Here is a 27,872-nt window from a genome sequence, read left to right on the forward strand (position 1 = left end):
TTACAGTAGAAGTTTACAGACCAAACTGTAAATAAAAGGTTTACATGACTTTCTGTCTCAGTCCGTATATACTATATAGCGAGCTGTAGTGAATAAGTACAGAACAGTTGCACCGCTCACTTCACAGGGGTGTGATTTTTATTATTACAGTAGAAGTTTACAGACCAAACTGTAAATAAAAGGTTTACATGACTTTCTGCCTCAGTCCGTATATAGCGAGCTGTATTGAATAAGCAGAGAACAGAATATGGGACAGAGTTGCACCACTCACTTCACAGGGGTGTGATTTTTATTATTACTACAGTAGAAGTTTTTTTCTTATGAAAGCAGAGAGTCTTCTGTTTCATACGGTATATAGTATTTATATGTCGCAATAGGCCTTATTTTGTGAATCTTGAGTTCGGGTCCATGTCTTCTCTGCAGTTATATCTGGTGGGCGCAAGGTGCATTCAGTAACCAATTTATGACAAACTGTACATGGGATCAATGTTTACTCTTTTCCTCGTAAAAGTACACATTCAGGGCTTTCATTCGGTGTATAGGATGTATAGCATATTTATTGTGTTTATTTATATATCTGCCTGTCAATGTCTCTGACTTTAAACCATCCATAACTCTGCTCGCTGTTCAAGAGAACCACTTCCAGGCAAAAGCAGGTGTTGCAAAAAGGTCAATATCTCCAGAATGGAACATGGTAAAATCAGAATGTATTTTTTAAATTGAAGTGGACAAGTTCAGCTTTCTTTTGATGTATGCATGTGATTCTCGCTATAAGAGAACATTTTGCTGTGGGCCCCCGAACAAGGCGTTCGTGCAATGTTAAACGGTAGCAACATCAGAATAGGCCTGGGTAGATTCTGTAGCAATCAAAGTGTTAACATTTTGGTCTGTTTTTACTGTTGCCATACCGCTTAGATTTTTTTTATGAGGACCAACATTAGAATTAATGTATACTTTATAGTTATTATTCTATGCATTTTACAGGTAGGCCTATGCAATGATTTACATGTGTATCAATTTATCAATCAATCAATCAATCAATCAGGTATGGCTGTGTGCAGAATATATACTGTAGTGTACTGTACTGCACACACACAAACCAGTAAAATTGACCATCCAGTACCCAACGTGGAGAACAGTGACCCGCTGTGGTCACATCACAAACCGCAGCGCCGCCTGCGACTACAACTGTAGATCAGTGAGCCATCCGCTCGGAGCTCCGCTGTAGTGTCAGGGACATGTAGTTTTTAGTGTAAAAAGATCTGCGCCCGGCAGCGGCCTTTGTCGAAGCCAAACTACAGTTCCCTCAGACCTAGTCGGAGGTGTTAGTTGTCAATATGGCTGTTGTCAGACAGACAAAGCAGAGAGGCAAATAATTCGCCTCTGATTAGAATTCCTCACAAAAGGGTCGACAGGGGCACAATTGTAAAAATTGCTCCATTGTTCGACTGCAGCAAAACACAATAGGTCTCTGTTAGATTTCCAAATTTAAATGGTTTAATAAGGGGACGATTTGAACCGAGGTAAGTCATCTTATTCTTGCTCTGTGCGACCGTGAATGTGATGTTATTAATAACTAACATTTGACTGGCTAGCGACGATGGCTAACATCAGCTACTAACAATGTTGGCAGGGCTAGCATGCCATGCTAATAATCAGGGACTATGGATCATATAATTGGCTAATGTTGAGTTGCTAACGTGTCAGTGATGCTGATCGATAGATAGACCCCACTGCGGCGCTGCAATAAATGCATTAAAACCAACATTTTCTGTGCCAAAGCTGCAATGGAAAAAGAAGCTCTTTGATTTGCAAACTTAAACGCCACACGTCGTCTTTGATAGTGAACATTAGCTCGTGTTAGCTTTTTGGGCAAAGGGCGTGAAAGGCTGGCAGTGCCAATTGCATGGCTTACTTATGCTTTATAACCATTGAGCTACAGTGCATAACGCTGGCCAGCTGTTATGCTGCCCTGTATAGGCCCCTTATATAACTTATATATTAACACTGTCTGATACATTAGATGATCGCATAGATAGTTGTGGAGAAACCTGCTCGGACAGTTTGGTGTTTTGCAGAAGACTATAAGTATATTTAAGCCCGTTTGAGAAAATTGGTGAAACTGTTGTGCAATGTGCACAAAGAGTGCATGCATTTAGCCGTATTTTTGTTGCATTCATTTGCAGCTTGTAAGAGTAACTTGCTATACACGTCAACAGTCAAACAGCAATAATGCAAATATTTTCTCAGTGTTGAAGTCAAGCATGTGGGGTTGTTTAAAGTATCGCAATAGAAGAGTGGGCGTATTGCTCGAGGTCTGGATAACGCTACTGTATGTGCCATTCCATCGGTAGGTAGGACCCCGCCCCTTTTCTCCCACCCAAAAAACGGAATGTATGTATTCGTAATAAATACGTTATTACTACTTCTCAAGTTCACAACATGGTAACATTTAAACATATAAGTTTAAACTTATATGCCTGCAAAGGCTATAACTTGTCACTCCTTCATATAGCCCTGCATGTGTTTTAATAACAGCACTTGCCTCAGTCACCATTCACTTGTACTGTAGTGAATAGTTAACAGAGCAAATCGAATAGTTAACAGAGTAAATCGTTGACCAGCTAGTTTAACTGTATGTGTAATGATTTCTTACAATGGATGGTATTTGCCTGCATGCTGCACATAAAACAAAACAAGAAATTGGCTGCAGTCAGGACAGTATAATTATGCATTCTATAGTATAGTTTACCTCCATTCCTGCATTGTAGGTTGATTAATGCTTAGTTTTGAGGTGCAACAATTTTCCAATGGAATTGTGCTTGAAAAAGATTCACTGCCAGCCAGTGCTAAAATATAGGTGTTCTGTAAGAATTGGGTATTCCTAACTATGTACTTATAAGGATGATCTCGAGGCAAGGGGAACTTTAGTAGTGAATGTTCTTTTATGCATTTCATACTGCCAGAGGGTTTAGACATAAAACATAGCAAAATCAAACTTCATCCATGCTCTAGTTTAGCTGTAGCTGTAAGGCTACATATTCATTATAACCATATTAGTCCAGGCTTAGTAGTCATATCACTTGTCTACCAGTTCATATTAAAGGGTGTGCATGCAGCTCCTGAGGCATAATAGCTAAGTACATCTGTAGAAGAGATAGAGTGTGTGTGTGTGTGTGTGTGTGTGTGTGTGTGTGTGTGTGTGTGTGTTTGTGTGTGTGTGTGGGAGGGGAGGGGTGGGGTATTGAACCCTTTTAAACCATGTAACATTACCGGAATGAGCCCAGTAGGTACAGAAGATGGCAAATCTGCCGCAGTCTGATTTCAGTGGCATTGATTTTGAGCGCAGCAAAGTGCTTGTGAAAAACATACAGCGTGGGTGGTGCTTAAAGGAGAGAGGAGATGTTGTGGCTCTCAAAGAACAGCAGTCAGAATGCTAAGATAGCATCAGCTGTCAAGGTGACTCTTGGCACTCTGCGTGTGTTGCCTGCCGGCTCCCAAAAATAGCTGATTTTTATATTCCCTCTCTCCCTGCTCCCCCCCCCCCCCATCCTCGCTCCCCGTTCCCTTTCGCTTTCACACTTCTTCACCACGTCTGGCTTCTGTCGTCCTCTCTCATCTGCTGCTCTTTATTTTCATCTTGTCATTTCTTTCCCACACACCCCCCTCTCCTCCCCCCCCCCCCCTCCCACAAACACACGTGCGCATGCACGCACGCTCACTCCTCTGTCTCTCTGTCTCTTTTACCCTCGCTTGCAACATCTGCATCCCAACACACTTTCTTCCTGCCTTCTCAATCACTCTCTTTCCTCCTTTCTCCAATTTCCTCCTCCCCTTGTGCCTCCTCCGTCCCTCCTCCTCATCACTCTGTCCATCTTCCCCATCCCGCCGATCACTCCTGCCCTCCTCTTTGCACCTCCCATTTGCTTCCACTTTCTCTCTCCTTCCACCCCCCCTGTGCATCCCACACTTTCTTCCTCTCTCCCTCCCCTCCCTCTTCTGAACTCACGCCTGCTTTTCCTGCTCTCACTCCCTCTTTGTCTCCTCTCCTCCCCGTCCTGTCTCCTCTCCTCTCCTCTCCTCCCCGTCCTGTCCCGTCCCGTCTCACCTCGTTCCATCCCATCTCGCCTCCCGTCCAGCAGCAGGATGTCTGAGTTCAGCGAGGAGCCGCGCTTCACCATCGAGCAGATCGACCTGCTGCAGCGGCTGCGTCGCACCGGCATGACCAAGCAAGAGATCCTGCACGCGCTCGACACGCTGGACCGACTGGACAGGGAGCACGGCGACAAGTTCGGCCGCCGCACCTCCTCCTCCTCCTCCTCCTCGTCCTCCTACGGGGGAGGAGGAGGAGGAGGCGGGGCCAACAGCTGCAACAACAACAACAACCACAGCTCCGCCTCCAACGCCGTGGCCGTGGCCGCGGCCGCGTCGTTCAACAGCAACACCACTGCCTCAGCGCTCGTCGCCACCTCCTCATCCTCCTCGGTCACCGCCTGCAACGGGAGCGAGAGCACCAACGGCACCGCCAGCCGCTCTGCCACCGCCACCGCCAGCTCCTCTTCTTCCTGCGCCCTGACCGCCAAAGTGTCCACCGCCACGCAGACGCAGTTCCGCGGAGGCGGAGGCAGGGGGCTCTCGCCGTCACCCAGCAACATCTACAACAACTCCCCTCCGCCGGGCCCTCCCCCGCCCTTGGCCATCCTGCCCTCGCCTGTGTCGCTGGCGGCCCTGGCGCAGAATGGCCGCGACAGCCTGGCGGCCACGCCCAATGGGAAGCTGTCCCCGCCGCGGTACCCGGTGAACAGCGCGGCGGCCGCACGCGCCTTTGGGTTCGAAGCCACTGATGAGGATCTGGATATAGACGATAAGGTGGAGGAACTCATGAGGTCAGTAATAGTACTGAAAAATACACTATAGCTAAGGTCAAGGTTAGGGTCAAATAGTTTTTATCATTTGGGAAGCTTCGAAGACCTTTTCAGTCACGTTTGTGCTCGCTTTATACTTGGTTGTGCATCTTGTTGCAACTATCAGGCATAAGATTGGGTCTATCCTGTGTTGTTTGTTTTTGAGGGGCGCTAGCCAGCTATGAGGGTTTGTGTAAACACAAACATTGTTTTGCTACCACCACCTATGACTAGTTTTGAGTGTTTGTGTAAAAAAAATCACACCTGTGTGAACTGAGTGGTGTAAGGTATTATATAGCCTGATCAGCTGTGATCTGACGTAATGCCTGACGTAATGAAATCACACCTGTGTGAACTGGGTGACCATAGCAACCATGCTCATTTTTCGGTACGAACAGACACGTAAACTAACAATGATGGATGACCATAGCAACCATGCTCATTTTTGAGTGGTGTAAACCACTCCTACAACTGGCTTTGTTAGTGCAGAAAAAATGAGCATGGTTGCTATGTTCACCCTGTTCACCCGGGTGTGATTTCATTACGTCAGACATGATTTTTGAGTGGTGTAAACCACTCCTACAACTGGCTTTGTTAGTCTGTGCAGAAAAAATTAGCATGGTTGCTATGTTCACCCTGTTCACCCGGGTGTGATTTCATTACGTCAGACATGATTTCATTACGTCAGACAGGCTATATACGACCTTACACCACTCAGTTCACACGGGTGTGATTTTTTTGGTACGGACAGACACGTAAACGGACAGACACGTAAACTAACAAAGCCAGTTATAGGAGTGGTTTACACCACTCAAAAAGCCAGTTGTAGGAGTGGTTTACACCACTCAACAAAAACTGTAACACAAACATTGAAGACAAAAGTGTGGACGCAAGTTGTGATTGGCCAGAATGAGATGATGTATGATGATAAGACTCTTATCATGTTATCACGTTCGGTTCGGTAGATGCTTGGTCCCGAGGTTCGGGACCCACCCCTAGATAAGAGCGCCCCTCACTTCACACGGGTGTTATTTTGAAGTCTGTTCTCCATCTTTATTCTTAATATGTTTGGCCGACCATAGTTGAATGGGTATGGTAAACAGATGGGCCCAGGTTTGATTCCCGACACGTAACTTCTAACTGCTCCCCGCTAAATTATGACTGTCTGCTCAGTGAGAACAGCCATCAGCTGGGTGAAGTTGAAACTGAATTTCCCTTTGGGATTAATCAGGTCTACATTATTATTATAATGTTCACTTCATTATTATACTGTAACATCAAATCATGACATAATTTGTGCCATGGTCAGGTGATAATTATTCACTCACAAAAAGGACTTTCTGAGTGGATCAGTAATCTGGCACACAAAAAAAATCTACTTCGCTCTGAAAAAGAGTTTAAGATTAACACTTGCAAATAGCCTTTTGCGTCTTTGTTCGATCTATTGAAATGGAAAGTGATCGGACTCTAAATGGGATTTCTGCCCATGCGTCACACCCATATACAGTGAGTACGACGCGACAACCCCACTCTCACAGATCTGTGATGTCCCCTGTGATCCCCCCCACTTTGACTGGCTGTTTTTGTTTATTTTTTCCGCTTGGATGTCCGCGATGCATTATTATGCGAATGCACGCAAATCCCCTCCCCACGCTCATCCCACCCCCACCTTCAGATAAACTATGACGTCACACACCTGTTTCTGCCCATGGCTTTTGGGGGTGTATGTTTGATGAGAATGTTTACAAATCAAATGTCTGAGATGGAGGCAGCGGCGACGACTGCGGGGGTGCCTGGTAGCTGGAGCACCCCTGAAGAAAATAGGAACACAAAATAGCACCCCTGAGCTAACCCTCCCTCCCCCATGACTGGGGTTTTATCACGTAGTCACACGACTCACACCTTACGGGGGTGGTGGGGGCTGGGGCCACTGGGGGGGGGTGCACATTGCCCGTTCCCTGTTCACAGAACAGGTAGCCTATTTCAAATGTTAATATGGTGGCTTCATCACCCACTCAGCTATAAGGAGAGACCCCTGACAGTTATAAGAACTATTCGCCCCTGGATGGAGGAACAATAATCCCAACCATGGTCCTCAGGAACCTCTGGCTACTGATGGCCTTCTATCCTACTCTCCTCTTAATTGAATCGTGTCCTTGTCATTCTACCAGTCTAACCCTGAACGACCAGGCGTATGTCTATAGGGTTCCAGAAGCGCGAGTGCACACACACACACACACACACACACACACACACACACACACACACACACACACACACACACACACACACACACACACACACACACACACACACACACACACACACACACACACACACACACACACACACACACACACACACACACACACACACACACACACACACACACACACACACACACACAGGGAAAGAAAGAAGAGTTCAGAATCACATGATTACCATTGACTACATTACATTCTATTACATTATAACTCATCACATTCCCTACCACATGCTACAAATGCCTACTTAGGCCATATATTTATCGGTACAGTGCTCTTATCTTTGAAAATGGTCAAATTTGTATGGTTATTATTGCATGGCAGACCGTGTAGTTTCAGTGACCAAAATATAGTCTATGTTCAATATCTATTTCTGGGTTCCAAAATGTATTTGAATATACCAACATTCCTATTTTGGGTCCCCCAGGTATTAATAATTGTATTATTTTATGCGTTCCATCGTGAGTCGTGACGTGAAAACAGCTCAGTGGCCTCGTGGTTATTAGACTAGAGTGTACGCCCTGGGATTGGGGGGTCAGAGTTTGATCTCCGGCTGGGTCATACCCTTAGAGTATATATGAATAGAGACGGCACCCGAGTTCTCCTTCCATCCACTTGCATTAAGTTGCTCAGAAGCGCATGAGGCGATTTCACTCCTCCTTCCGGTTAGGAACAGAGTGCATTCTGGGATTGATTGGGCCAAAGACATGAACGCGCTGCCATTGCACTGAAACCGCGTTCACGTGTCATCATGAACGTGCGCAATGATAGTCAACGGACCAGCGTGTTCATGTTCTTGGCCCATCGCTGAAATACCAAATTCGGCCACTATGTCCATTGCGCCTCAGGGTTTCCTCCGGGTGCCGTCTCTATTCATATATACTCTAAGGTCATACCAAAGACTGGGACCCAATGCCTCCCTGCTTGGCACTCATCATCAAGGGCCGGATTGGGGTAAGTCCCTGCGACATACTAGCGTCATGTCCAGGGGGTGTACTTGTACATCATGTCCAGGGGGTGTACTTGTACATCATGTCCAGGGGGTGTACTTGTACATCATGTCCAGGGGGTGTACTTGTACATCATGTCCAGGGGGTGTACTTGTACATCATGTCCAGGGGGTGTACTTGTACATCATGTCCCCTCACACTACAGAAACAGGAGATAGGGCCCTATGGGCCTCATGGCTTGGCAAGGCTTTACTATCGTGCCGTGAGCTTGATGGGCTATTTCTGGTGTTTGTCATATGACAAGTATACAGGACTTAAGTGGATAATGAACAACACATTTGAAAGGAAATATTATGGTTGTGTGCATGCCTATACTTTCAGTCAGCTGCCCCTGGAGCGGGACATACGTACAGTGGGAACAAGAGGGGGCATTTATAGCTCAGAAATCTATCTTCAGCCTTGTACTATAGCTGGCTCATCTGCTCATCTGCTCTCACCATGCACTGTCTATATTGCGTGTCCTTTTTAGAAAGGCAGAGAAGTTAAGTAGTGTTCAGCAGCCCTGGTCTGCCACGCAGGCCGGGCTCTCAAACATCTCTCTTTCCAGGGCTGTGTGTGTGTGTGTGTGTGTGTGTGTGTGTGTGTGTGTGTGTGTGTGTGTGTGTGTGTGTGTGTGTGTGTGTGTGTGTGTGTGTGTGTGTGTGTGTGTGTGTGTGTGTGTGTGTGTGTGTGTGTGTGTGTGTGGGCAGGTGGGAGGAGGGGGTGGAACCACACAGTCGCTGCTTGTCAGCTATCCCACGATGTCCCTCTGATCCCGTCTCTTTTGAAAGCACACATCTCCCTCTCTGCAGGGGTTAGCTTTTTTGGTTGGCACCCACCCACCACGCTCCCCTCCTCCCCCTCCTTTCACCTCTTCTTCCTTCTTTCTTCTCCTCCACTTCTCTCTCTCTCTCTATCTCTCCCCCCGGTCTTGTACAGCAGCTTGTGCTACATTGATTTAGTGGTGTCGATACAAGCAGCGTTTTTTGAGGGTCTAATTTTAGCCGTGTCTCGGAGGCTGGTGTGGAGGATATTGATGCTGGATGTCAAGAGCTGTGACGCATTTTCATCTCAGAGATTTGCCAATGAGAAGAGAGAGAGAGAGCTTATGACTTTGGTGCATTTGCCGTTCCACTGCACATGTCGGGGATACAATTGTTTAAATTTCAATAGATGCTGTGGATTGCATGTGGCTTTGTGCTTTGAGCATGACAACTCTACAGAGATCAGGGGGCAGTGCCATCCCTGCAGGATCAGTCTATACTGAATATGTAATGCACTCTACTAGTCCACACAGCATTTCCGATTGCTGTATTAGGTTGAGGCCATGTTCAGACTGGCATCCCAAATCCGATTTTTGGCCTCAGGCCTATTCAGATTGGAATCATTAGATTCCTAGCCTGGCATTCCAGTCATTCAAGGTTTTGCCAATCAGATTTGAACCACATTTCCAGGTGCTTTGGAATGCAATTCAAATCTGCCTGATTTATACTTGGAAATTAATGATGTTGCTCGCGAAGAGTAACTCACAACACAACAGGTCACATTGCCAGCGAGCGACACTGTTGCACGACAGAGCGTAATGCAGATACTGTAGGTCAACGATGTCTGAATAGACTGACACCACGGCGCGTAATCAGTGCCTCAAACTGTGACTCCGCCCACCCCCTGGGGAAGTTGTGATTTCCGCTCGTTCACTGCAATGCAATTTGCGGCATTTTCAAAACAATATTGAGCAGAGTAGCGATTATCAAACGTATTTGCAATGCCATACGTTGAAAGATCTGTTGCCCGTGGACAAGGCACGCTACCTCCGCAAGTTAGATAGCATCGGCATAGATGTTTGTCCGTATGTGATTAAGGATTGGACCAAGTTGCATTGGCAGCCATAGAAAATTCTTACCCCAGGCTAAAACCGGATGTGATCGTTTTTGGGCGTTCCTGTCTAGCGTGGTGTCAGTGTATACACAAATCCGATCTGACCACTGGCTAATCACAGTGTGGACTGCTGACTGTTTGTGGATCCAATCCAATCATATAATGCATAAACATTTAACAAATTAAAGAGAAATAAAGATATGAGGCGGCTCAAACCTACAATATCAGGGGGAATTGACCCCCATGAAACTGGTGGTACAACAACTGGGACTCTAGCCCAGATAGTTTTGGGGTCCAAGCTACAGAATCAATCACAGATTCAGTGCAAGAGGACAGCGCATGACTTATAACAGACAGCCACAGTCCTCCATACACCCAGGCACTTTGGATTAAGGCCAGATACAAGATAGTCTTTATGCAGACACACATCCCTGTATGTTTATGTGTTTATGAAAGTATTTATTAAAGCTCCACCAAATTAAGTGTAAGTTATTAAGTAAGATAACTATGTCCGATTGGAACTGGGTATAAACCAATAATCCATAACAGAAGGGAAAAAGTTTATTTAAAACTCGATTACTCTATTATTTAAAGCTCGATTACCACATATTAGCGATGTCACGTAACCCAGTTAGAATCTGTCTTGAAACCCGTGTCACATGTTAAAGCCCTTCTTTCTGTCTCGCTCTCTGCTATCTCACTGTCCACGGTACTATCAAATGTTTATTTTATGCTACCACAATATTTTGCATATGGTGGTCACAACATTTATATATGTACATGTTATCTCTTTGATATGTTCCGTATGGGTGTGTCACATATATTGTCATTATTTGATTTACTGTATACCCTGAAATCTTGAATAAACAAAACTGTGAAGTTTTTAAAAAAAAATCAAACAAATGTGCAAACCCCATAATGAATGCTGGTGTTTTTGCAGGAGGGACAGCAGTATGGTGAAGGAGGAAATCAAAGCCTTTCTGGGGAACAGGAGGATCTCTCAAGCAGTGGTGGCACAAGTCACTGGTTAGTGACACACACGCACGCACGCACGCACGCACGCACAGCTGTCACTCTTTAATTGAACCGTTCTCTCACATTACCACCTCAACTTTGTTCGCTCGTGTACAGTACATATAAACCACAGCAGACCAGTGTTCCTGCCAATAGTTTGTCTTTGAAACGTGTTGGGCAAAGATGTTATTAATCTCTTGGTTGTCATTTCAGCTATTAGCCAGAGCAGGATCTCTCATTGGCTGCTCCAGCATGGCTCCGACCTGAGCGAACAGAAGAAGAGGGCCTTCTACCGCTGGTACACGCTGGAGAAAACCACCCCAGGTACAACACACGGATGCCAAACACCACACATGCACCCCTTCCCCTAGGGCTGCCGTTTTTGGCCTAAAGTCTGGGTTAAACAACACACACGCACCCCTTCCCCTAGGGCTGCCATCTTTGGCCTAAAGTCTGGGTTAAACAACACACATGCACCCCTTCCCCTAGGGCTGCCATCTTTGGCCTAAAGTCTGGGTTAAACAACACACATGCACCCCTTCCCCTAGGGCTGCCATCTTTGGCCTAAAGTCTGGGTTAAACAACACACATGCACCCCTTCCCCTAGGGCTGCCATCTTTGGCCTAAAGTCTGGGTTAAACAACACACATGCACCCCTTCCCCTAGGGCTGCCATCTTTGGCCTAAAGTCTGGGTTAAACAACACACATGCACCCCTTCCCCTAGGGCTGCCATCTTTGGCCTAAAGTCTGGGTTAAACAACACACATGCACCCCTTCCCCTAGGGCTGCCATCTTTGGCCTAAAGTCTGGGTTAAACAACACACATGCACCCCTTCCCCTTGGGCTGCCATCTTTGGCCTAAAGTCTGGGTTAAACAACACACATGCACCCCTTCCCCTAGGGCTGCCGTTTTTGGCCTAAAGTCTGGGTTAAACAACACACACGCACCCCTTCCCCTTGGGCTGCCATCTTTGGCCTAAAGTCTGGGTTAAACAACACACATGCACCCCTTCCCCTAGGGCTGCCATCTTTGGCCTAAAGTCTGGGTTAAACAACACACATGCACCCCTTCCCCTAGGGCTGCCATCTTTGGCCTAAAGTCTGGGTTAAACAACACACATGCACCCCTTCCCCTAGGGCTGCCATCTTTGGCCTAAAGTCTGGGTTAAACAACACACATGCACCCCTTCCCCTAGGGCTGCCATCTTTGGCCTAAAGTCTGGGTTAAACAACACACATGCACCCCTTCCCCTTGGGCTGCCATCTTTGGCCTAAAGTCTGGGTTAAACAACACACATGCACCCCTTCCCCTAGGGCTGCCATCTTTGGCCTAAAGTCTGGGTTAAACAACACACATGCACCCCTTCCCCTAGGGCTGCCATCTTTGGCCTAAAGTCTGGGTTAAACAACACACATGCACCCCTTCCCCTAGGGCTGCCATCTTTGGCCTAAAGTCTGGGTTATATTTAGTTGTGTAAGGCCCAAACCGCACCAATGATTCGCCAGGCAACTCCTTGCAACCAAAACGGTTGCATGTAGTTGCATGAAACCATTATCCCCAATGGCAGTTGCAAGGAAGTGCAATGGTGTGACATGTCCTGAAAACTGTTTTGTTGCAAGGAGTTGCAAGGAGTTGCATTGGTGCAGTTTGGGCCTAAGGGTGTCACGTACCGAAAATAGCCCAATCTGCTATTTTCGGCGTGCGCACAACTAATTATAATTCACCCTTAACAGCTGTGCTGGGATTGACCCTTATGAAGAACTCTCATTTCATAGACTGAGCATAGAAGAGGAAGTACCATAAATTGCATGATTTCAGTGTGTTTTACTCAACCGATTATTCTTAATTAGGGATTATGTTTTGTTTTTATCGAAGAGTGGAAATAGCTTTTGTATTCAGAGGGGCTTGTGTGAGGCGGTCATAGGTGTGTTCGCTAATCAATCAGTCTTTTCTCCAAATCAATCTGCACTTTCAACTAATTTAAAATACAATGATACGGTCACTTTTGGATCACCTATCTCAAGCAAGTTTCAAGTCTCTGCAAGTTTAACCCATTTTGGGCGGGAAACCCTTTTGCTGTTAGCATTATGTTATGCTTTAGCTATTGAAAAACAGCAGATCTACAAAAACAGCAGATCTACAAGCTCATAGGTCTGCTATCTGCTGTGGTGGTGTCTCCACAAGGTGGAGACACCACCACAGCAGATCTACGAGCTTGTAGGTCTGCTATTTTTTGAAAAATCGAAGAACGACTGTCAGGATGTAGAAGACATTTTTAGAATCTGATCTCAGGTCAAAATGGGTTAATATCCATACTAAAATGAATGGAATCTAATGGCTTCACTGGAATTTAATCAAACCACAGCATGCTTTGTCAAATGGCCCCCCCGTATGTGGTGAGTTGCAGTCAGTGGGCTAAACATGACAGCCCGCCGGTATGGTGGTCCTTTAACCCATTGAGACCTGGAACGCATCCATGTCACGTTAGCGTTTAACCACATTAACCATTAACCCATTTTGGGGCGGGAACCCCTTTTGGTGTTTTAAACATTGTTATAATTTAGCTATTGAAAAACAGCAGATCTACAAGCTCATAGCGCGCCACCGAGTGGCGCGCTATGAACTTGTAGATCTGCTATTTTTGAAAAATCGTTAAAATGTGCCTCAAATCTTTCCGAAAATTGTCATGATTTAGAAAACTTTTTTTTTTTTTTTTCCTACGTCAGGCCTGAATGGGTTAACCCATTTTGACCTGAGATCAGATTCTAAAAATGTCTTTATATCCTGACAGTTTTCTTCGATTTTTCAAAAATAGCAGACCTACAAGCTCGTAGCGCGCCACCAAGTGGCGCGCTATGCTTGTAGATCTGCTATTTTTCAATAGCTAAAGCATGACATGATGCTAACACCAAAAGGGGTTCCCGCCCAAAATGGGTTAATGTTGAATGTATACTGTACCTTGCTGTACATGGATGAAAAGTGAACTTCTCTTTCTGTCTGTGGTTTATGACAGGCTTATAACCAGATAGCCAACATCTCTCTCTCTGTCCTCTGCGGCATGTTTCTGGGTGGACCTCTGCCAAGTATCGTCAGCTCTATGCTATTTATGGCCAGACTGTGCCCAGCCCTCTAATCCCTATCCAAGTCCCCTTACAAGACTACATCACCGCTGCTGCGGAGAAACTGATGCCCCGTTCACACCAGCCTCACAAAACTCTACCAAAACAAGCTTGATCCAGTTAGGCCTGATTTATACTTAGTTGCCCGTTGGGTGTCGCGTAACGAAAATAGCCGATCTACAAGTTCACAAACCGTGACGAGTTGTTGTGAGCTCGTGGCTACTTTGAGAGTGAGATTGGCTATTTGTGGTGCGTGACACTCGCACACATCTAAGTATAACTCGGGTCATGTTCGGTCACCTCTGTTTTTTTCGATCCTGATGTTTTAATTAACCTTCATAACTGGAGGTTGATTTAGACATATCTAATCAGAACATATCTGATTAGATATAAACCGTTTCCAACGAAACAACAAAATATGAACTACGTGCACGTTTCATGGCTCATTATCGTTAAGTCAACATCTGCCCTAAGACATGTCCTGAATGCAACAGTAAATGCTTGAATCTTCAAAATGCTGTTACTTCCGGTCCTAGGTGCCACCCTAAACATGCGACCCGCGCCATTGGCTCTTGAGGAAATGGAGTGGAGGCAAACCCCACCCCCCATCACCACTGCCCCTGGAACCTTCCGCCTGCGGAGAGGAAGCCGGTTCACCTGGAGGAAAGAGTGCCTCGCCGTGATGGAGAGGTGAGGAACAATGGATGCCAGGGGAGGGGTCACAGAAGAGGCACAGGGGGGGAGTCATCGTCTCTCTCACTTCCATGAGGAATTGAGTAAAGTTTACACTGAATGGCAGCTCAACAATAAAAGCAACAAAACCATCTTCAACATACTGTGTGTTTTACGGGTGTTGACTCCACTGGAGTCACATGATGAGATGTGTGCCTTCAAACCCACACACAAAAGAGAGTGATTCAGTAAAAGAAAGAAAGAAAAGCGAATTGTTCTCTTGTGTACAGATGTAATGAGTAAGCGTTACAATATAAAACACATTTTACCTTCATTGGTTAAAAACGTTAAAAAACTAAACTCACGGTGGAACCGTATTGCCTAAGTCTAATTTACTTACCGTTACATTCCCACATTTAACAAAAGAAACAAAACCACGATGTGTAAGGACGGGCTCGTCACATTATAAAAGACACAATTATCATTAACTTCACTCCTGGCACGACAATAGGCTATAGAACCCATGCACGGCACGTACCCACACCAACTTGTGAATATTATAGAACTTTTAAACTAGACATTGAAAATAAATAAATAATAAGCAAAACATTTCTACTAATATGTTATCAGAAACCGTTTTTGTTTACTGTATAGGTGAAAAATAGAGCCACCATTGTTCATGTAGAACTCGGTTTGGATGTTAAACTAGTTTGTTGTCAAACAACTGTATGCAAGTGCACTGTTGCCTCGGGTCCCTATCCTTCACAGTCTTCACAATGCTTTGTGACATTAATGTCACTCAAATCTCCCAAAAATAGAGTGAAAGGCGAGTTGGCCTGTCCAAAGTAAAGTCCACAGTACCACAGTTTAAATTACCACAACTCTTAATTTGTTGATGTTGTCCCCATGTTGTTAACCCATTTTGGGCGGGAACCCCTTTTGGTGTTAGCATTATGTTATGCTTTAGCTATTGAAAAATAGCAGATCTACAAGCTCATAGCGCGCCACCGAGTGGCGTGCTACGAGCTTGTAGGTCTGCGATTTGAAAAATCGAAGAACGACTGACATAGAAACATAGCTTTTTCAGAAAACTGTCAGGATGTAGAAGACATTTTTGGAATCTGATCTCAGGTCAAAATGCGTTAAATGACATTGAATGAACTTGTGTCTTCTTCTCTTGTGATATTTACAGCTACTTCAATGACAACCAGTACCCAGATGAGGCCAAGAGAGAGGAGATCGCAAATGCATGCAATGCAGTCATCCAAAAACCAGGTAACCCAGAAGAGACCCTTAACCACATGGACCCTAGCATCCCAAAAATAGGCAAACATTTGGAAATTGCAGATCTACAAGCCTACACGTTGCGTGTCCATAACATATTTTCTCTGTGCTTTTTCACTCAATTGATGATTGTGTAACGTGTCTATTGCAGGGAAGAAGCTGTCTGATCTGGAGAGAGTGACCTCCCTCAAAGTTTACAACTGGTTTGCTAACCGACGCAAAGAGATCAAGAGACGGGCTAACATTGGTAAGGTGGGCTTGGGGCAGGGCTAATATTGGTACAGTGGGCTTGGAGTAGTGCTAATATTGGTACAGTGGGCTTGGGGCAGGGCTAATATTGGTACAGTGGGCTTGGGGCAGGGCTAATATTGGTAACGTGGGCTTGGGGCAGGGCTAATATTGGTACAGTGGGCTTGGGGCAGGGCTAATATTGGTAAGGTGGGCTTGGGGCAGGGCTAATATTGGTACAGTGGGCTTGGGGCAGGGCTAATATTGGTAAGGTGGGCTTGGGGCAGGGCTAATATTGGTAAGGTGGGCTTGGGGCAGGGCTAATATTGGTAATGTGGGCTTGGGTCAGGGCTAATATTGGTAATGTGGGCTTGGGTCAGGGCTAATATTGGTACAGTGGGCTTGGGGCAGGGCTAATATTGGTACGGTGGGCTTGGGGCAGGGCTAATATTGGTAATGTGGGCTTGGGGCAGGGCTAACATTGGTAATGTGGGCTTGGGGCAGGGCTAATATTGGTAAGGTGGGCTTGGGGAAGGGCTAATAATATTAGCTAATAGCTAATAGCACCAATATTATTGGTAATGTGGGCTTGGGGCAGGGCTAATATTGGTAATATGGGCTTGGGGCAGAGACTAGAACGTATTATCTGGAGTAGGCACAATGTAAAATGTATTCCAACCCCCTGTCGTGACTTATCCAGTGCTACACCTGTAGCTGTACTTGCATAATATGAAAACAGTTAATTTATAATGACATTTATGGATAAGTGAGGTCAGAAAGATTGTGGACCAGTCACAACGAACAGTATAATCAGGACAGGAAACTTACTGTAAGTTGACAGGGTTGTTCTGACTGCCTGTCTCTTCCTCTAAGAAGCCACAATCCTAGAGAGTCATGGGATCGACGTGCAGAGTCCTGGAGGACATTCAAACAGCGACGACATCGATGGAAATGACTTCTCAGAGCAGGTAAGGCTTGGTTTGACGTTTCCACACCTTCATGTGTGCAAGCTTTCCTGACACTGTGCTCTGTGACACTTTGCACCTAAACACAAAAAACAAAAGGTGTTGAATGTGGTGTTGTATGGCATCATGCACATTTTACTATTATTTATTTTTACATGTATAACAGCCATTGTTCACACAGCCAGACACATTCATCAAGTACTTGAATGTCTGTTCATGAGCAACACCCATTTTTCATTGACTAGATACATGCATTATTGTTGCCTCTTGTACGCAACAATGGCATGTAGCGTTTGAAGAGTGTAAACATTTTAATCTTTGTTACATAGATACTGCATTGCAGGCCACAGTAAAATCCTCAATGTTAATTTGTACACCATCTGACTTAAATGAACACTACATAATTTAAGGCCATTATTACACACTTGACACACTCTGTAGAGCCTTTACCTGTAGCTAGACACTGGGCGGAGTCGGGTTTAGACATTATGCTTGAGTAATTCAATGTCCAGAGAACTGTATCATGTGGGATAATGTCAATCCATTTATTGTACATATCAGTCAAAATGATAATACAAGAAACTCAAACGAAAGGCATTGAACGCCGACCTGCACGGCATCAAGATCACGGTCAAAAACTGTGTGGCTTGTCCCCTTGCACACCTGGGTAACATCACTCACTAAGTATACATAAGTAACCACCCCCCCTGTGGTGGTTGCCATGGTGAGTAATAATGCCACACCTACAATTTAGGCATTTAGCAGACGCTCTTAATCCAGAGCGATTTACATTAACCCATTTTGACCTGAGATCAGATTCTAAAAATGTCTTCTACATCCTGACAGTTTTCTGAAAAATAGCAGATCTACAAGCTCGTAGCGCGCCACTCGGTGGCGCGCTATGAGCTTGTAGATCTGCTATTTTTCTTTTTTTTTTTCAATTTACGTTTTATTGAATTTTAATCAAACATACATGACAACGAAACGACTGACAATTGACAATACATACAACCGAAAACAAAACAAGACAATATACGAACAATACACACAAGGGGAGATGTCTGCCTCTCTTCTCGATCGATGATCATTCATAATACATAAGTACCTCAAACAGGTGCATATACAGGTTAAACAGGTCTAACTGAAACTATACAAAATCAGGTCTTATGGTAGAAACATGAGCAATCCATCTAAACCAGTTATCTGTGAAGACTTCAACTTGACCTCTGAAGCTGAATGTAATTCTCTCCATAATAAATATACTATAGATTAAATCAATCCATTCATTTATAGTTGGTATTACATTTGTAAGCCACTTTTTTGTTAAGGCTTTTTTGGATGCCACCAGCAATACCCTCAATAGATACTGATCCTGCTTTACAAATTGAAGTCCCTCCAGATCTGCAAGATACATGGTTTTAAACTCAAAAGGAATGTCAACCCCAAAAACTGCTTCCAGGACACTGTGGACACTTCTCCAAAATGGAACCACAGAAGGGCAACTCCAGAACACATGAAAATGATTTGCCAATGTTTCCCCACAGAGTCTCCAACAGTCCGACTGATACGTGTAATGTCTTTTCTGGGCTGGAGTGCAAAAGAAACGACTCACATTTTTCCAGCTGAATTCTCTCCATGTGGGGGAACTACTCATTTTCCACTGATGTTTACATATTCTTTCCCATTCTTCTGCTGATATAGTAAGGTTGCCCTCTGCTTCCCATCTTGCTTTAATATTCAGAGTATTATCTCCTTTCATGTTTTGAAGCACTACATATACATTTGAAACTATCTTTTGATAAGTAGAGCCTGCATACGCATTTTGGAAAACCTTAATGATCTCTACTCCTGTTGCATCTTCTCTTCTTAATAGCCTTCTATTTATAAAGTCTCTGATTTGTAGGTACCTAAAAAGGTCCTGATTCTGTAAATTAAATTTGTCTTTCAGGTCCTGGAAGCTCATCACATTACCCTGTTTTAAAAGAGTACAATATGCAGAGAGGCCATTCCCAATCCAACCTCTAAACCTCATGTCATGTGTACTAGGTCTGAAGTCTGAATCATATGCAAACCATTTGAGAATTCCAATCTTGTCCTTCAGTTTATATCTCCTAATTATTTCACACCACACCTTCAATGAACCTGTTATCATCACATTCTGAGGATCCGACAAGTGTTTGACCAAGGATGGGTCTCCCACCAACATGTTAATAGGTAGACCCCTTCCCATTGAACCCTCTATATCTTTCCATCTTGATTTGTAACTTGGCTTACACCATCCAATCAATGGTCGGATTTGAGCTGCTCTATAATAATCTCTCAAACATGGAAGGGCCAATCCCCCTCTTTCCTTTGGTAGTTGTAATGTCTTGAGCCTCACTCTAGGTTTTTTCCCTGCCCAAATAAATCTGGATATAACTTTATCCCAGTCAGAGAAGAACTGTTCTGGTTTTGAGATAGGGACTGACAAAAACAAATATAAAAGCCTTGGTAATACATTCATCTTTACAGATTCTATGCGTGAACTCAGATTTAAATATGGAATTAAATTCCATCTATCAATATCAGCCATTATACCCCTCCTGAGAGGGTCATAATTTAACTCTTCTAATTTGGATAAATCTGTCGGTAATAGAATACCTAGATATTTCACAGATTGTTTGTCCCACCGAATTTTGTACCTAGAGCGAAGACAGTGAGGGGGATTGTAATACATGTTGAGAGCTTGTGTTTTTTGTTCATTTATTTTATAGCCTGAGTATGATCCATATTCTTCCAACACAGACATCAGCGCAGGCAATGACTCCGTTGGGCTCGAAAGATACACAAGAATATCATCCGCGAAAAGGGCCAATTTTTGTTCACCTGCTGGCATTAGTATACCTTTAATTGAATTATTCTGTCTGATCCATTGCGCCAAAGGTTCAATAAAGATCTGCTATTTTTCAATAGCTAAAGCATAACATAATGCTAACACCAAAAGGGGTTCCCGCCCCCAAAATGGGTTAAGCAAGAACAAAAAAAGCATGGGAATACATCACATATATAAAAAGCATTTATCATGAAACGTGCGTAAGCTAAGAACGTAACAGTGGAATATGTATGAGAATGACATGAAAGGCATCATCAAGGCCAAACAATTACTTTAAATAAAACAAAACAAAAGAAACAGAAAAGCATTTTGGCTCCAACACACTCGATTGCCGTCTGTACAGGAAAATCATATAATTTCATATCATGTTATGCACAATCGGTGGTAGTCACTAGTCAGGCCTGATCACCTGTTTCAGTTGAATCTGTGGCAGGATGTGTAGGAAAGATGAGACCAAGATCTCAGTGCAGAGAGAAGAGAGAGAGACAGACAGACAGACAGACAGACAGACAGACAGACAGAGAAAGAGAGAGTGAGAGAAACTTGCAGGCACTTCAGAGACGTAACTATTAATGGCTGATGTCAGCTCCTCCAGTGGGCTTTTGTGAGAGAGGGAGAGAGAGCTCACACTTTAACTAAAACACTGGCACTTCAAGCACTCACTTTTGGCAGTAGAACATAAGATTTAATGTCATTGTCAATGTCAATGTTGCAGACGAGCAAAACTCAATTGTAAAACCTCACCCACTGCAGGATTGTGTTACTCAAAGAGCTGCATTCATGACAGAGTCTGTAGCCTTTTTGCGAGGGATACATTATGTTATTAGTGTGGTTGCCCTAACAGGGCCCCCTGCCCTAACAGGGCAACCAGACTATTGTAATTGTAACACTTTATTATTATTATTTATAGAGTGACTTATTTTGACGCACTACTCCTCCCACAGTTTTGACTGTACGCACTTGAGCCATTATGTCAAATCGACCGGAAATGTATTTGCTCAGTATAATAATAATAATAATTATTATGATGATATTAGTATGTTTTCTTTTGTTTTATTGCTTTTGGGCAATAGGGCCACCCCTAGCTCCGTTTGGAACCTCACTCCACGCCCTTAGCTCAGAGGAGAGGTTCCGTATAGAGGTATCCCTGCATCGGATGTAGAATGGGCGCAGTATAGTTTCCAAAAACTAAAGATAGTTCTGGCTAGCTACAGATGATAAACTTAGTACAGGAACGTAACATTTTTAGACAGGGGTGAAACAAGTAACTGCTTAAATCAGGCTTAAATTGCATATGTAGTCATCCTGTGGCCAGTCAACCCCCTGTACAGTACTGCTTCGGTAACTGCTCCGGTAAGATTGCATTGGGAAAACATGGTATTGGCTGACTTTATAAGCTTTGTAAGTGGTATGTACTACAGGTAATTGAGGAAAAGGACAGACGTGGGTTGAATGTTTTAAAACCATAGCCAAGAGAGGTGAAGCCGTTTGTTCACGAATGGATTATTAAAACTACAAAGCAGAATTCATTTTGTGGACATTGCAGTCTTTTGCCTGAGTAAGAAATGTCTTCCATGGTGCATCAGTGGCCTTTATTGATTTTAGAAACTCGGTTTGTACTAAATCAACACAATACACATACAGTACAGTACAGTACAGTACCCAGGCTCCCTTCAAGTCCAGCTACTGTTTTATTCATTCTCCTACAACATGCCTCCCTCTCTGCTTTACAAACTGAAGCTCTGCACATTAGAAAACGAAGATAGACGTTTATATGAGCAATATAAACGATAACCCAGTGATTATCATCTTTATTTACTAGCGTTGTCCACTTATCTATTGTATTTCTTTCTTTTGATTGGCTTTAATATTTGGAATTCACTTAGACCAGGTCAAAAAAGACGCAGTGAGCTAGCTGTCAACTTGATTTTAGTTTCCAGTCTCGCATAGAAAATAGATGATCTACAAGCTCAGTCACAACATGCTGTGATGCCCAGCTCTATGTGCAGTTAAAAAGCTCATATGAAAATATTTCACCTGGCAAAACAAATAAAAGGATGTAACTGGTGGCACCCATTGTACAATAAAGTATAATACAGGTATTAAATATTATCAGTTGTGTTTAGTTGGATATGAGCTGACCTTCTCCGATCAAAGAAGGTTTGTGACACCAAAGTATATTTTACAGGTTTGAGCAGTTATTTCCCATTCACCATGCTTTCTGATAAACACAGTAAAGAAACATGCTTCTTGATTATTCTATTAATATACATGAGCAAGATTTAAGTTAATTGGTTCTGAATTTTGGTTGGTCAGCCATAAATGGAGCATGAACTGTTTGATCATGCTTGTTGAAACCTCTCCAGGCCTGTGACCTGCCCTACTTCGAAAAGAGACCTCTAAATCGACCGTTTGGCTTCTACCGGCTGGAGCCCACCTCCCCCACACAGGTACACCTCCACACTCACTGTAACATGCACACATACATACATACATACAGTATGTATCTGGACTGGGAGACTCAATTATTTACTTGAATTAGTTGAAAACTGAGAAAAGCAAGAAGGTGACCGTATTTGAAGTGACTATGGCAGGGGTTCCCAAACTTTTTTGGACCAGGTACCCCTTTTGGGGTAGACATTTTTCCAGGTACCCCCTCATCTGAAGCGGCCGCAGAAACCTTGCAAGTGTCCTGAGTCTTTTTGTTGTTTCTGCAGCATGCGTCCTGCTGTTACTGTTTGGGGTCACGACAGGTTGACTGATGTTGTAGTTTTAGTAATCATGTCAGCTATTGGCCCAAAGCAAACATGGGAGAAACACAATGAACAACACAAAAAATACGTTTATTGCGCAACTTGGCAGAAATGACCACGTAGATAAACATAATTTTAATGTTAAAAAAATCTGGGAATTATTTCGGGTACCCCCTGGCTATGCGTTGCGTACCCCTAGGCAGTGGCGTGCACAGACATTTAAAGGGACAGGTGCTCAAGTGAAAAAAGGGCACCTTGTGCAGCGCGTGGAACCGGGCGGTTGCCTTAATAGTGTGAGATTTATAGATTTTGGGGCATAAATAATATATTAGAATTTTTTTATCAAGAATTGATCAATGTCACCATGGTCCACATACTGTACAGTGTACACTGTACAAAAAAAAGGAAAACAACGTTTTTTTCCTTTTTTTCAAAAGGGCACATTGCCAAAAGGGCAGGGGGTGCTCTAGCACCCCCTAGTGTCTATCTGTGCACGCCACTGCCCCTAGGGGTCCGCGGACCCCACTTTGGGAACCGCTGGACTATGGGACCAATGACAAAGAGAACAATCAAGAGTCCACAGCTCTATGGCTGTATGCAGGTGAAAACAAATTGTGATACAGTATGTGAGCTTGTAGATCTGGCTGTTTTCGCACATCTTCGTACGACATTGCGCCAAAGCGGTAGTGTTTTGTCCCTCTGTTTTAGCAGGATATCTTCAGCAGTTAAGACCAGATTTGCATAAAATGTAGTGGAACTGATTAACAAAAGGGGGCATGGCAGTAGGTGTGGCCTGTCACAAAAATGCAGTTAACTTCTGAACAAGAATCAAGGTTTAATGGTCACTAGTGATAGTGGCACTAGGTACAAGCAGCGAAATGCAAGCGCTAACATCAACATAATAAGTCAACTAAGATAAATAAAGATTTCATAATAATAATAATATAAAGATCATAAAGTTAGAAACCCATGGGGAATTTCTACAGCAGAAACATAACACTGCAAGCCTGCAATACTTTAAAAAAAAAAGGTTTCTAATGTGTTCAGACAGAACTGCTGATACCGTGGCAGAGGTCTGAGCATAAGTGCTCTAGTGTTGTTTTTCTTTACTCCATGCATTCAGATTCTACACCATCTCTGATCAGTCTCTCCGTTCCCCTTCCTCTTCTCGCCCCAGGATGACGGCACAGGGCCTGTTGAACACCAGGACCCCATCTCCCTGGCCGTGGAGATGGCAGCCGTCAATCACACCATCCTGGCTCTGTCCAGAACAGGAGGGTTGCCCGGCGACATCAAAATCGAGTCCCTGGAGGACGAATGAACTGCACAGGAACCGGGGCGGAGGACGAGAGCGGGAGACAGGAGACGGCGAAGTGGGAACGTACGAGAGGAGGACGGGAAGGAGAGAAGACTAACGGAGAAGTAACGGAACTGGGGGGGGCAAAATTATACTTAGTAAATTCTTATCGGTCATCTATTTGATTTCTTTCATGCGGTCACTCCTGGTGACTGGCCCCTTCATCTCTGAGCCCCTCCCAACTGCACTGTTTGTCCAATCGTACCCTCGACCACATGGCTGACAGCCGCCCTCATACTATCTCACCTCCGAAAATGCTCCACGGCGAGAAGTAGACGACCTTCGTGCCCCCCAACTGTGGCTCCTGTCTGCTTGCGCTCCTCCTCCTACCCCACTTCCTCCTTAGTCACGCTCTTCCTCCTGCTCCTCTCCCTCCTTACCTCCTTACCTCCTCACCCTTTCCAGCCTGACGGTCTGAGCCAGTCCTCAGTCGATCTCACCGCAACTTCAACCTCAAGTTTAATCTATACTGTATATAAATCTATGGTTCTTACGGTTCTCAACCACACTCCCTCATGGTGTGCTACCCTACCACCCCCATCACCCCAACCCCACCGTCATTGTGTAAATCATCAATATAGCAGCAAGGACCTCCAGCCATCAGATCATGAAAGATGGATATATTAGAGGAAGAGAGATGGACATATGGATGGATGGATGGACGGACGGACGGACGGATGAATGAATGGATGGAGAGACCCCGCTTGGGGACAAAGAACTATAACATATGGATGGATCGGCCAGTTCAGTCACCCTCTCCTTAGAACTATCATTCCTTTTTGGAACTTTTTTTTAAAAACCACATTGTACTGCTGTCGTATGAAGCCCTTTCAAATTCAACTTTTCTGGAACCAAGAAAAACAGACTTTTAAGCCATGGAATGGGTTTTGATGGGTTTCAGGGTCCAAAGGATCAGGAAACATGCTGGACGTGTAGAGGACCACGTGAACTTTCAATTTGACTGAAAAAATTATAAACAAATTTGGAGTTGTAAGGTATTCATTCGATAGCAGCTTTGTTTTTATTTCTTTTCCTCACACATAAGTTACTTTACGCTCTTAAACTGTGAGCCCAGATGGCTAATGCAGCCATTATGGCTTTCTATTTAGCATCCCAGTGACACTGTATTAATTCCTGCAGGCTAAAAATGTATTTGGGTCAATGTGATAATTACTCAGACTTAAGCTATCTGATATGAAGCTTTCTAAAACAAAATGACTTGTGTTAATGCCAAAGGAAAATAGAATATGGAAATAATATAGGAAAATATGCTTTAAGTAAAATCACGATGCTCATAATTTGTGGCCGATTCTAGACCGGTTTCTAGACCATGTTGAGGCAAAAGACAAATCAGCCGCAGACCTGAACGCCACAGGCCAGTCTCAGAACCCTGTTTTCTTCCAATGAGGTGTTCTGGTGTATCCAAGGGGAATTCTACAAACTCCTTTAGGCATAGTTTATTTATTTTTTTCCCCATTCACGTTCATTGAAGCCTCTTGGATCCAGTGTGGCGTTGTTTGTGGCTTGACACTACAGCCGGCCTGTGTTCTTTACCAATAGGTATAGCAGACAGAATTATATTGAACCCCCTCCTAAGCTATTTACTACTACTTGTTCTATGACGCTGCCTCTTATAATAGCCTAAAGAATGTGCTTTCAGAGGATTTGTTTTTAATCAAACTGGTATAAAACGAGGCATAATGTCTACTGGAAGAATAGAAAAATAACTTGGGGTAAGCTTGTTTTAATTTGCCATGGCAATCAAAAACAGCCTCAAAGTTAGAGACGCACCACATGAAACAGAATCAAACACACCTTAAGGTTTTATGTTTACTTCCTGTACGCATTTTGCCCCAGGCAGTTTCCAAAAAAACATTTTTGGTCGGAGATAATCTGTCATATTGTACGCTAATTAGACAGAAAGGATCTTCAATTTATGGGGTGCCTGTTGCTGGTAATGTTTTCAGCAGCTTAGGCCCCAGTACGAGAATACAATTCTTACACTGAGGTCCCAGGTTGAGTTTAAGAAACCCCCCTGCCTTAAGCTTCATTTATACTCCATAATCGCAGGACTGTTGCTTGCCAAAAAGAACTGTCATTTTCACCGAGGACTATATGGAGTATAAAGTAGGCTTCAATGATGGTTTTGGAAAGCTAGGGGGATATTTCATTAAGCAGAATCATCCTGGTAAAAATAGGAAAAAGAATAGGAAAAAGAATGACAAAGTCATTCAAAGTCTCATGTACTTTGAATTTGTCAAACTAAGCAGGATCTCCGATTGTGAATAACATTTGAGATGTTAATTCACACAATTCTATATTACTATCTGTCTTAAAAATAATTAGCCCGCTGCTTGTTGAAATACCTCCCTGTCCCTAGTCTGTAGTGAAGCTATTAACCACTTTAACCCTGGCATACCTATTTTGGGAATGTTGTGGTGGTGGTGAAAATGTTCTAAATCTTTTGAAGAATTTGCCAAAATTTTGAAAGATTTAGAAAATATAGGGCTTATGTGGTTAAGTTGAATTCTGTTGCTTCAGTGTGTACGACGCTCTGATGCAGTGACCCAGTATTGGGATCTGTGTTGCAAAAAGAAAGAGTTGAAAGATTATAACAAAATAACTAAACAAAAAAAATCAAAAAAAAAAGACAAACTCTGTATTTATACTCTGTTTTTTAAGGTATTGTGCAAAAAGAATGACGATATTATGTTTTTAAATGAAACATACTTTTATTGTTAAGTTAATCTTGCCTTTTAAGTTTTATTTCCACCTTTTATTTTTGTATTATCAATTCCACTATTTTTGTGTGTGTTATCCCTTTTTGTCGACTGAACAAGAGTCTCCCCTGTTGTTTGCTTCTGAGGTAGCAGGCTATTCTGTGTAATGATGAAAGATAATGCACCTTATTGAAAATAATGATCTCCGTTGGCCGAGTTTGAAGTGTAAAGCCTAATTTATGCTTCTGCAAAACAAGAAAAATAGGAAGAAAAAAAAAGAGAAGTGTGTCAGGTGACAGTTTTTCACCAAAGCATAAAGTAGTCTTCAACCGTCCGTCATTGTGCTCCCTGAAACAGCCAGTAGTTCAGACACTCTACTAAAAAGCAGTGGAGTTTATATTATATTCACATCATGAATTGAAAGGAATGAGTAGTACGGAGTGGATTTACTGGAGGTGCTGCCTACTCCCACAGTATCATGGAAGTTGGTGTATTCATCCATTTAGACTTGAGGCCAACGGTTCTCTTAAAAAAACGTTATGTTGCTATACCGGTATACTGTATAGCTAAAATCTAAAATGCTCATTGCCTTCAAAATCAGAGACGTTAATGGAGCATTCCACAGTCAAATCCGCAGTGTTCATTCAGAGTGTACACATGTAAGCGAATTACATTTGTACACTCTCTTGAGTTAACCCATTGATACCTGAGGCTGAATCTGGGAACACCTTCTAGGGCCTGACCTAAGGTTTCTGAAAACCTTCAAATTTTGATTCATTATTTTTTTAAATAGTTATGTTTTTTCAAAAATAGCAGACCTACAAGTTCATAGCGCGCCACTCGGTGGCGCG

The 27,872-nt window shown here is 43.6% G+C and overlaps 1 protein-coding gene and 1 long non-coding RNA gene across 5 annotated transcripts; one reads left to right on the forward strand and one right to left on the reverse strand.

Moving 5' to 3' along the window:
* The first annotated feature begins 1,402 nt into the window (after positions 1-1,402).
* hmbox1b (homeobox containing 1 b) lies at positions 1,403-27,710 on the forward strand. Of its 4 annotated transcripts, none has more exons than XM_079526914.1 (10): positions 1,403-1,523; positions 4,140-4,886; positions 10,976-11,061; positions 11,263-11,373; positions 14,707-14,860; positions 16,035-16,117; positions 16,278-16,373; positions 17,228-17,322; positions 22,558-22,641; positions 24,122-27,710. In XM_079526914.1, exons 2-10 carry the CDS (start codon positions 4,147-4,149, stop codon positions 24,263-24,265), a joined length of 1,593 nt encoding a protein of 530 aa, XP_079383040.1. In that variant the 5' UTR covers positions 1,403-1,523; positions 4,140-4,146; the 3' UTR covers positions 24,266-27,710. The 4 variants fall into 4 exon arrangements, with proteins under 4 accessions (XP_079383040.1, XP_079383042.1, XP_079383043.1 ...); XM_079526916.1 differs by having other exon boundaries at positions 17,231-17,322; XM_079526917.1 differs by having other exon boundaries at positions 24,068-24,226.
* LOC306941444 lies at positions 4,731-17,954 on the reverse strand. The gene is made up of 3 exons (XR_013792144.1): positions 17,770-17,954; positions 17,183-17,398; positions 4,731-4,851 (listed from the first exon to the last, which is right to left on the reverse strand). It is a non-coding gene; the product is annotated as an uncharacterized lncRNA (long non-coding RNA).
* Positions 27,711-27,872: the final 162 nt, after the last annotated feature.

The sequence above is a fragment of the Electrona antarctica genome (genome assembly GCF_951216825.1).
Source record: "Electrona antarctica genome assembly, chromosome: 17".
Lineage (NCBI taxonomy): Eukaryota > Metazoa > Chordata > Actinopteri > Myctophiformes > Myctophidae > Electrona > Electrona antarctica.

Coding starts and splice junctions, on each gene's coding strand:
- hmbox1b (XM_079526914.1), top strand. CDS start 4,147: ATGTCTGAGTTCAGCGAGGAGCCGCGCTTCACCATCGAGCAGATCGAC. Junction 16,374..17,227: donor CAAGAGACGGGCTAACATTG/GTAAGGTGGGCT, acceptor TCTTCCTCTAAG/AAGCCACAATCCTAGAGAGT. Junction 17,323..22,557: donor GAAATGACTTCTCAGAGCAG/GTAAGGCTTGGT, acceptor AAACCTCTCCAG/GCCTGTGACCTGCCCTACTT.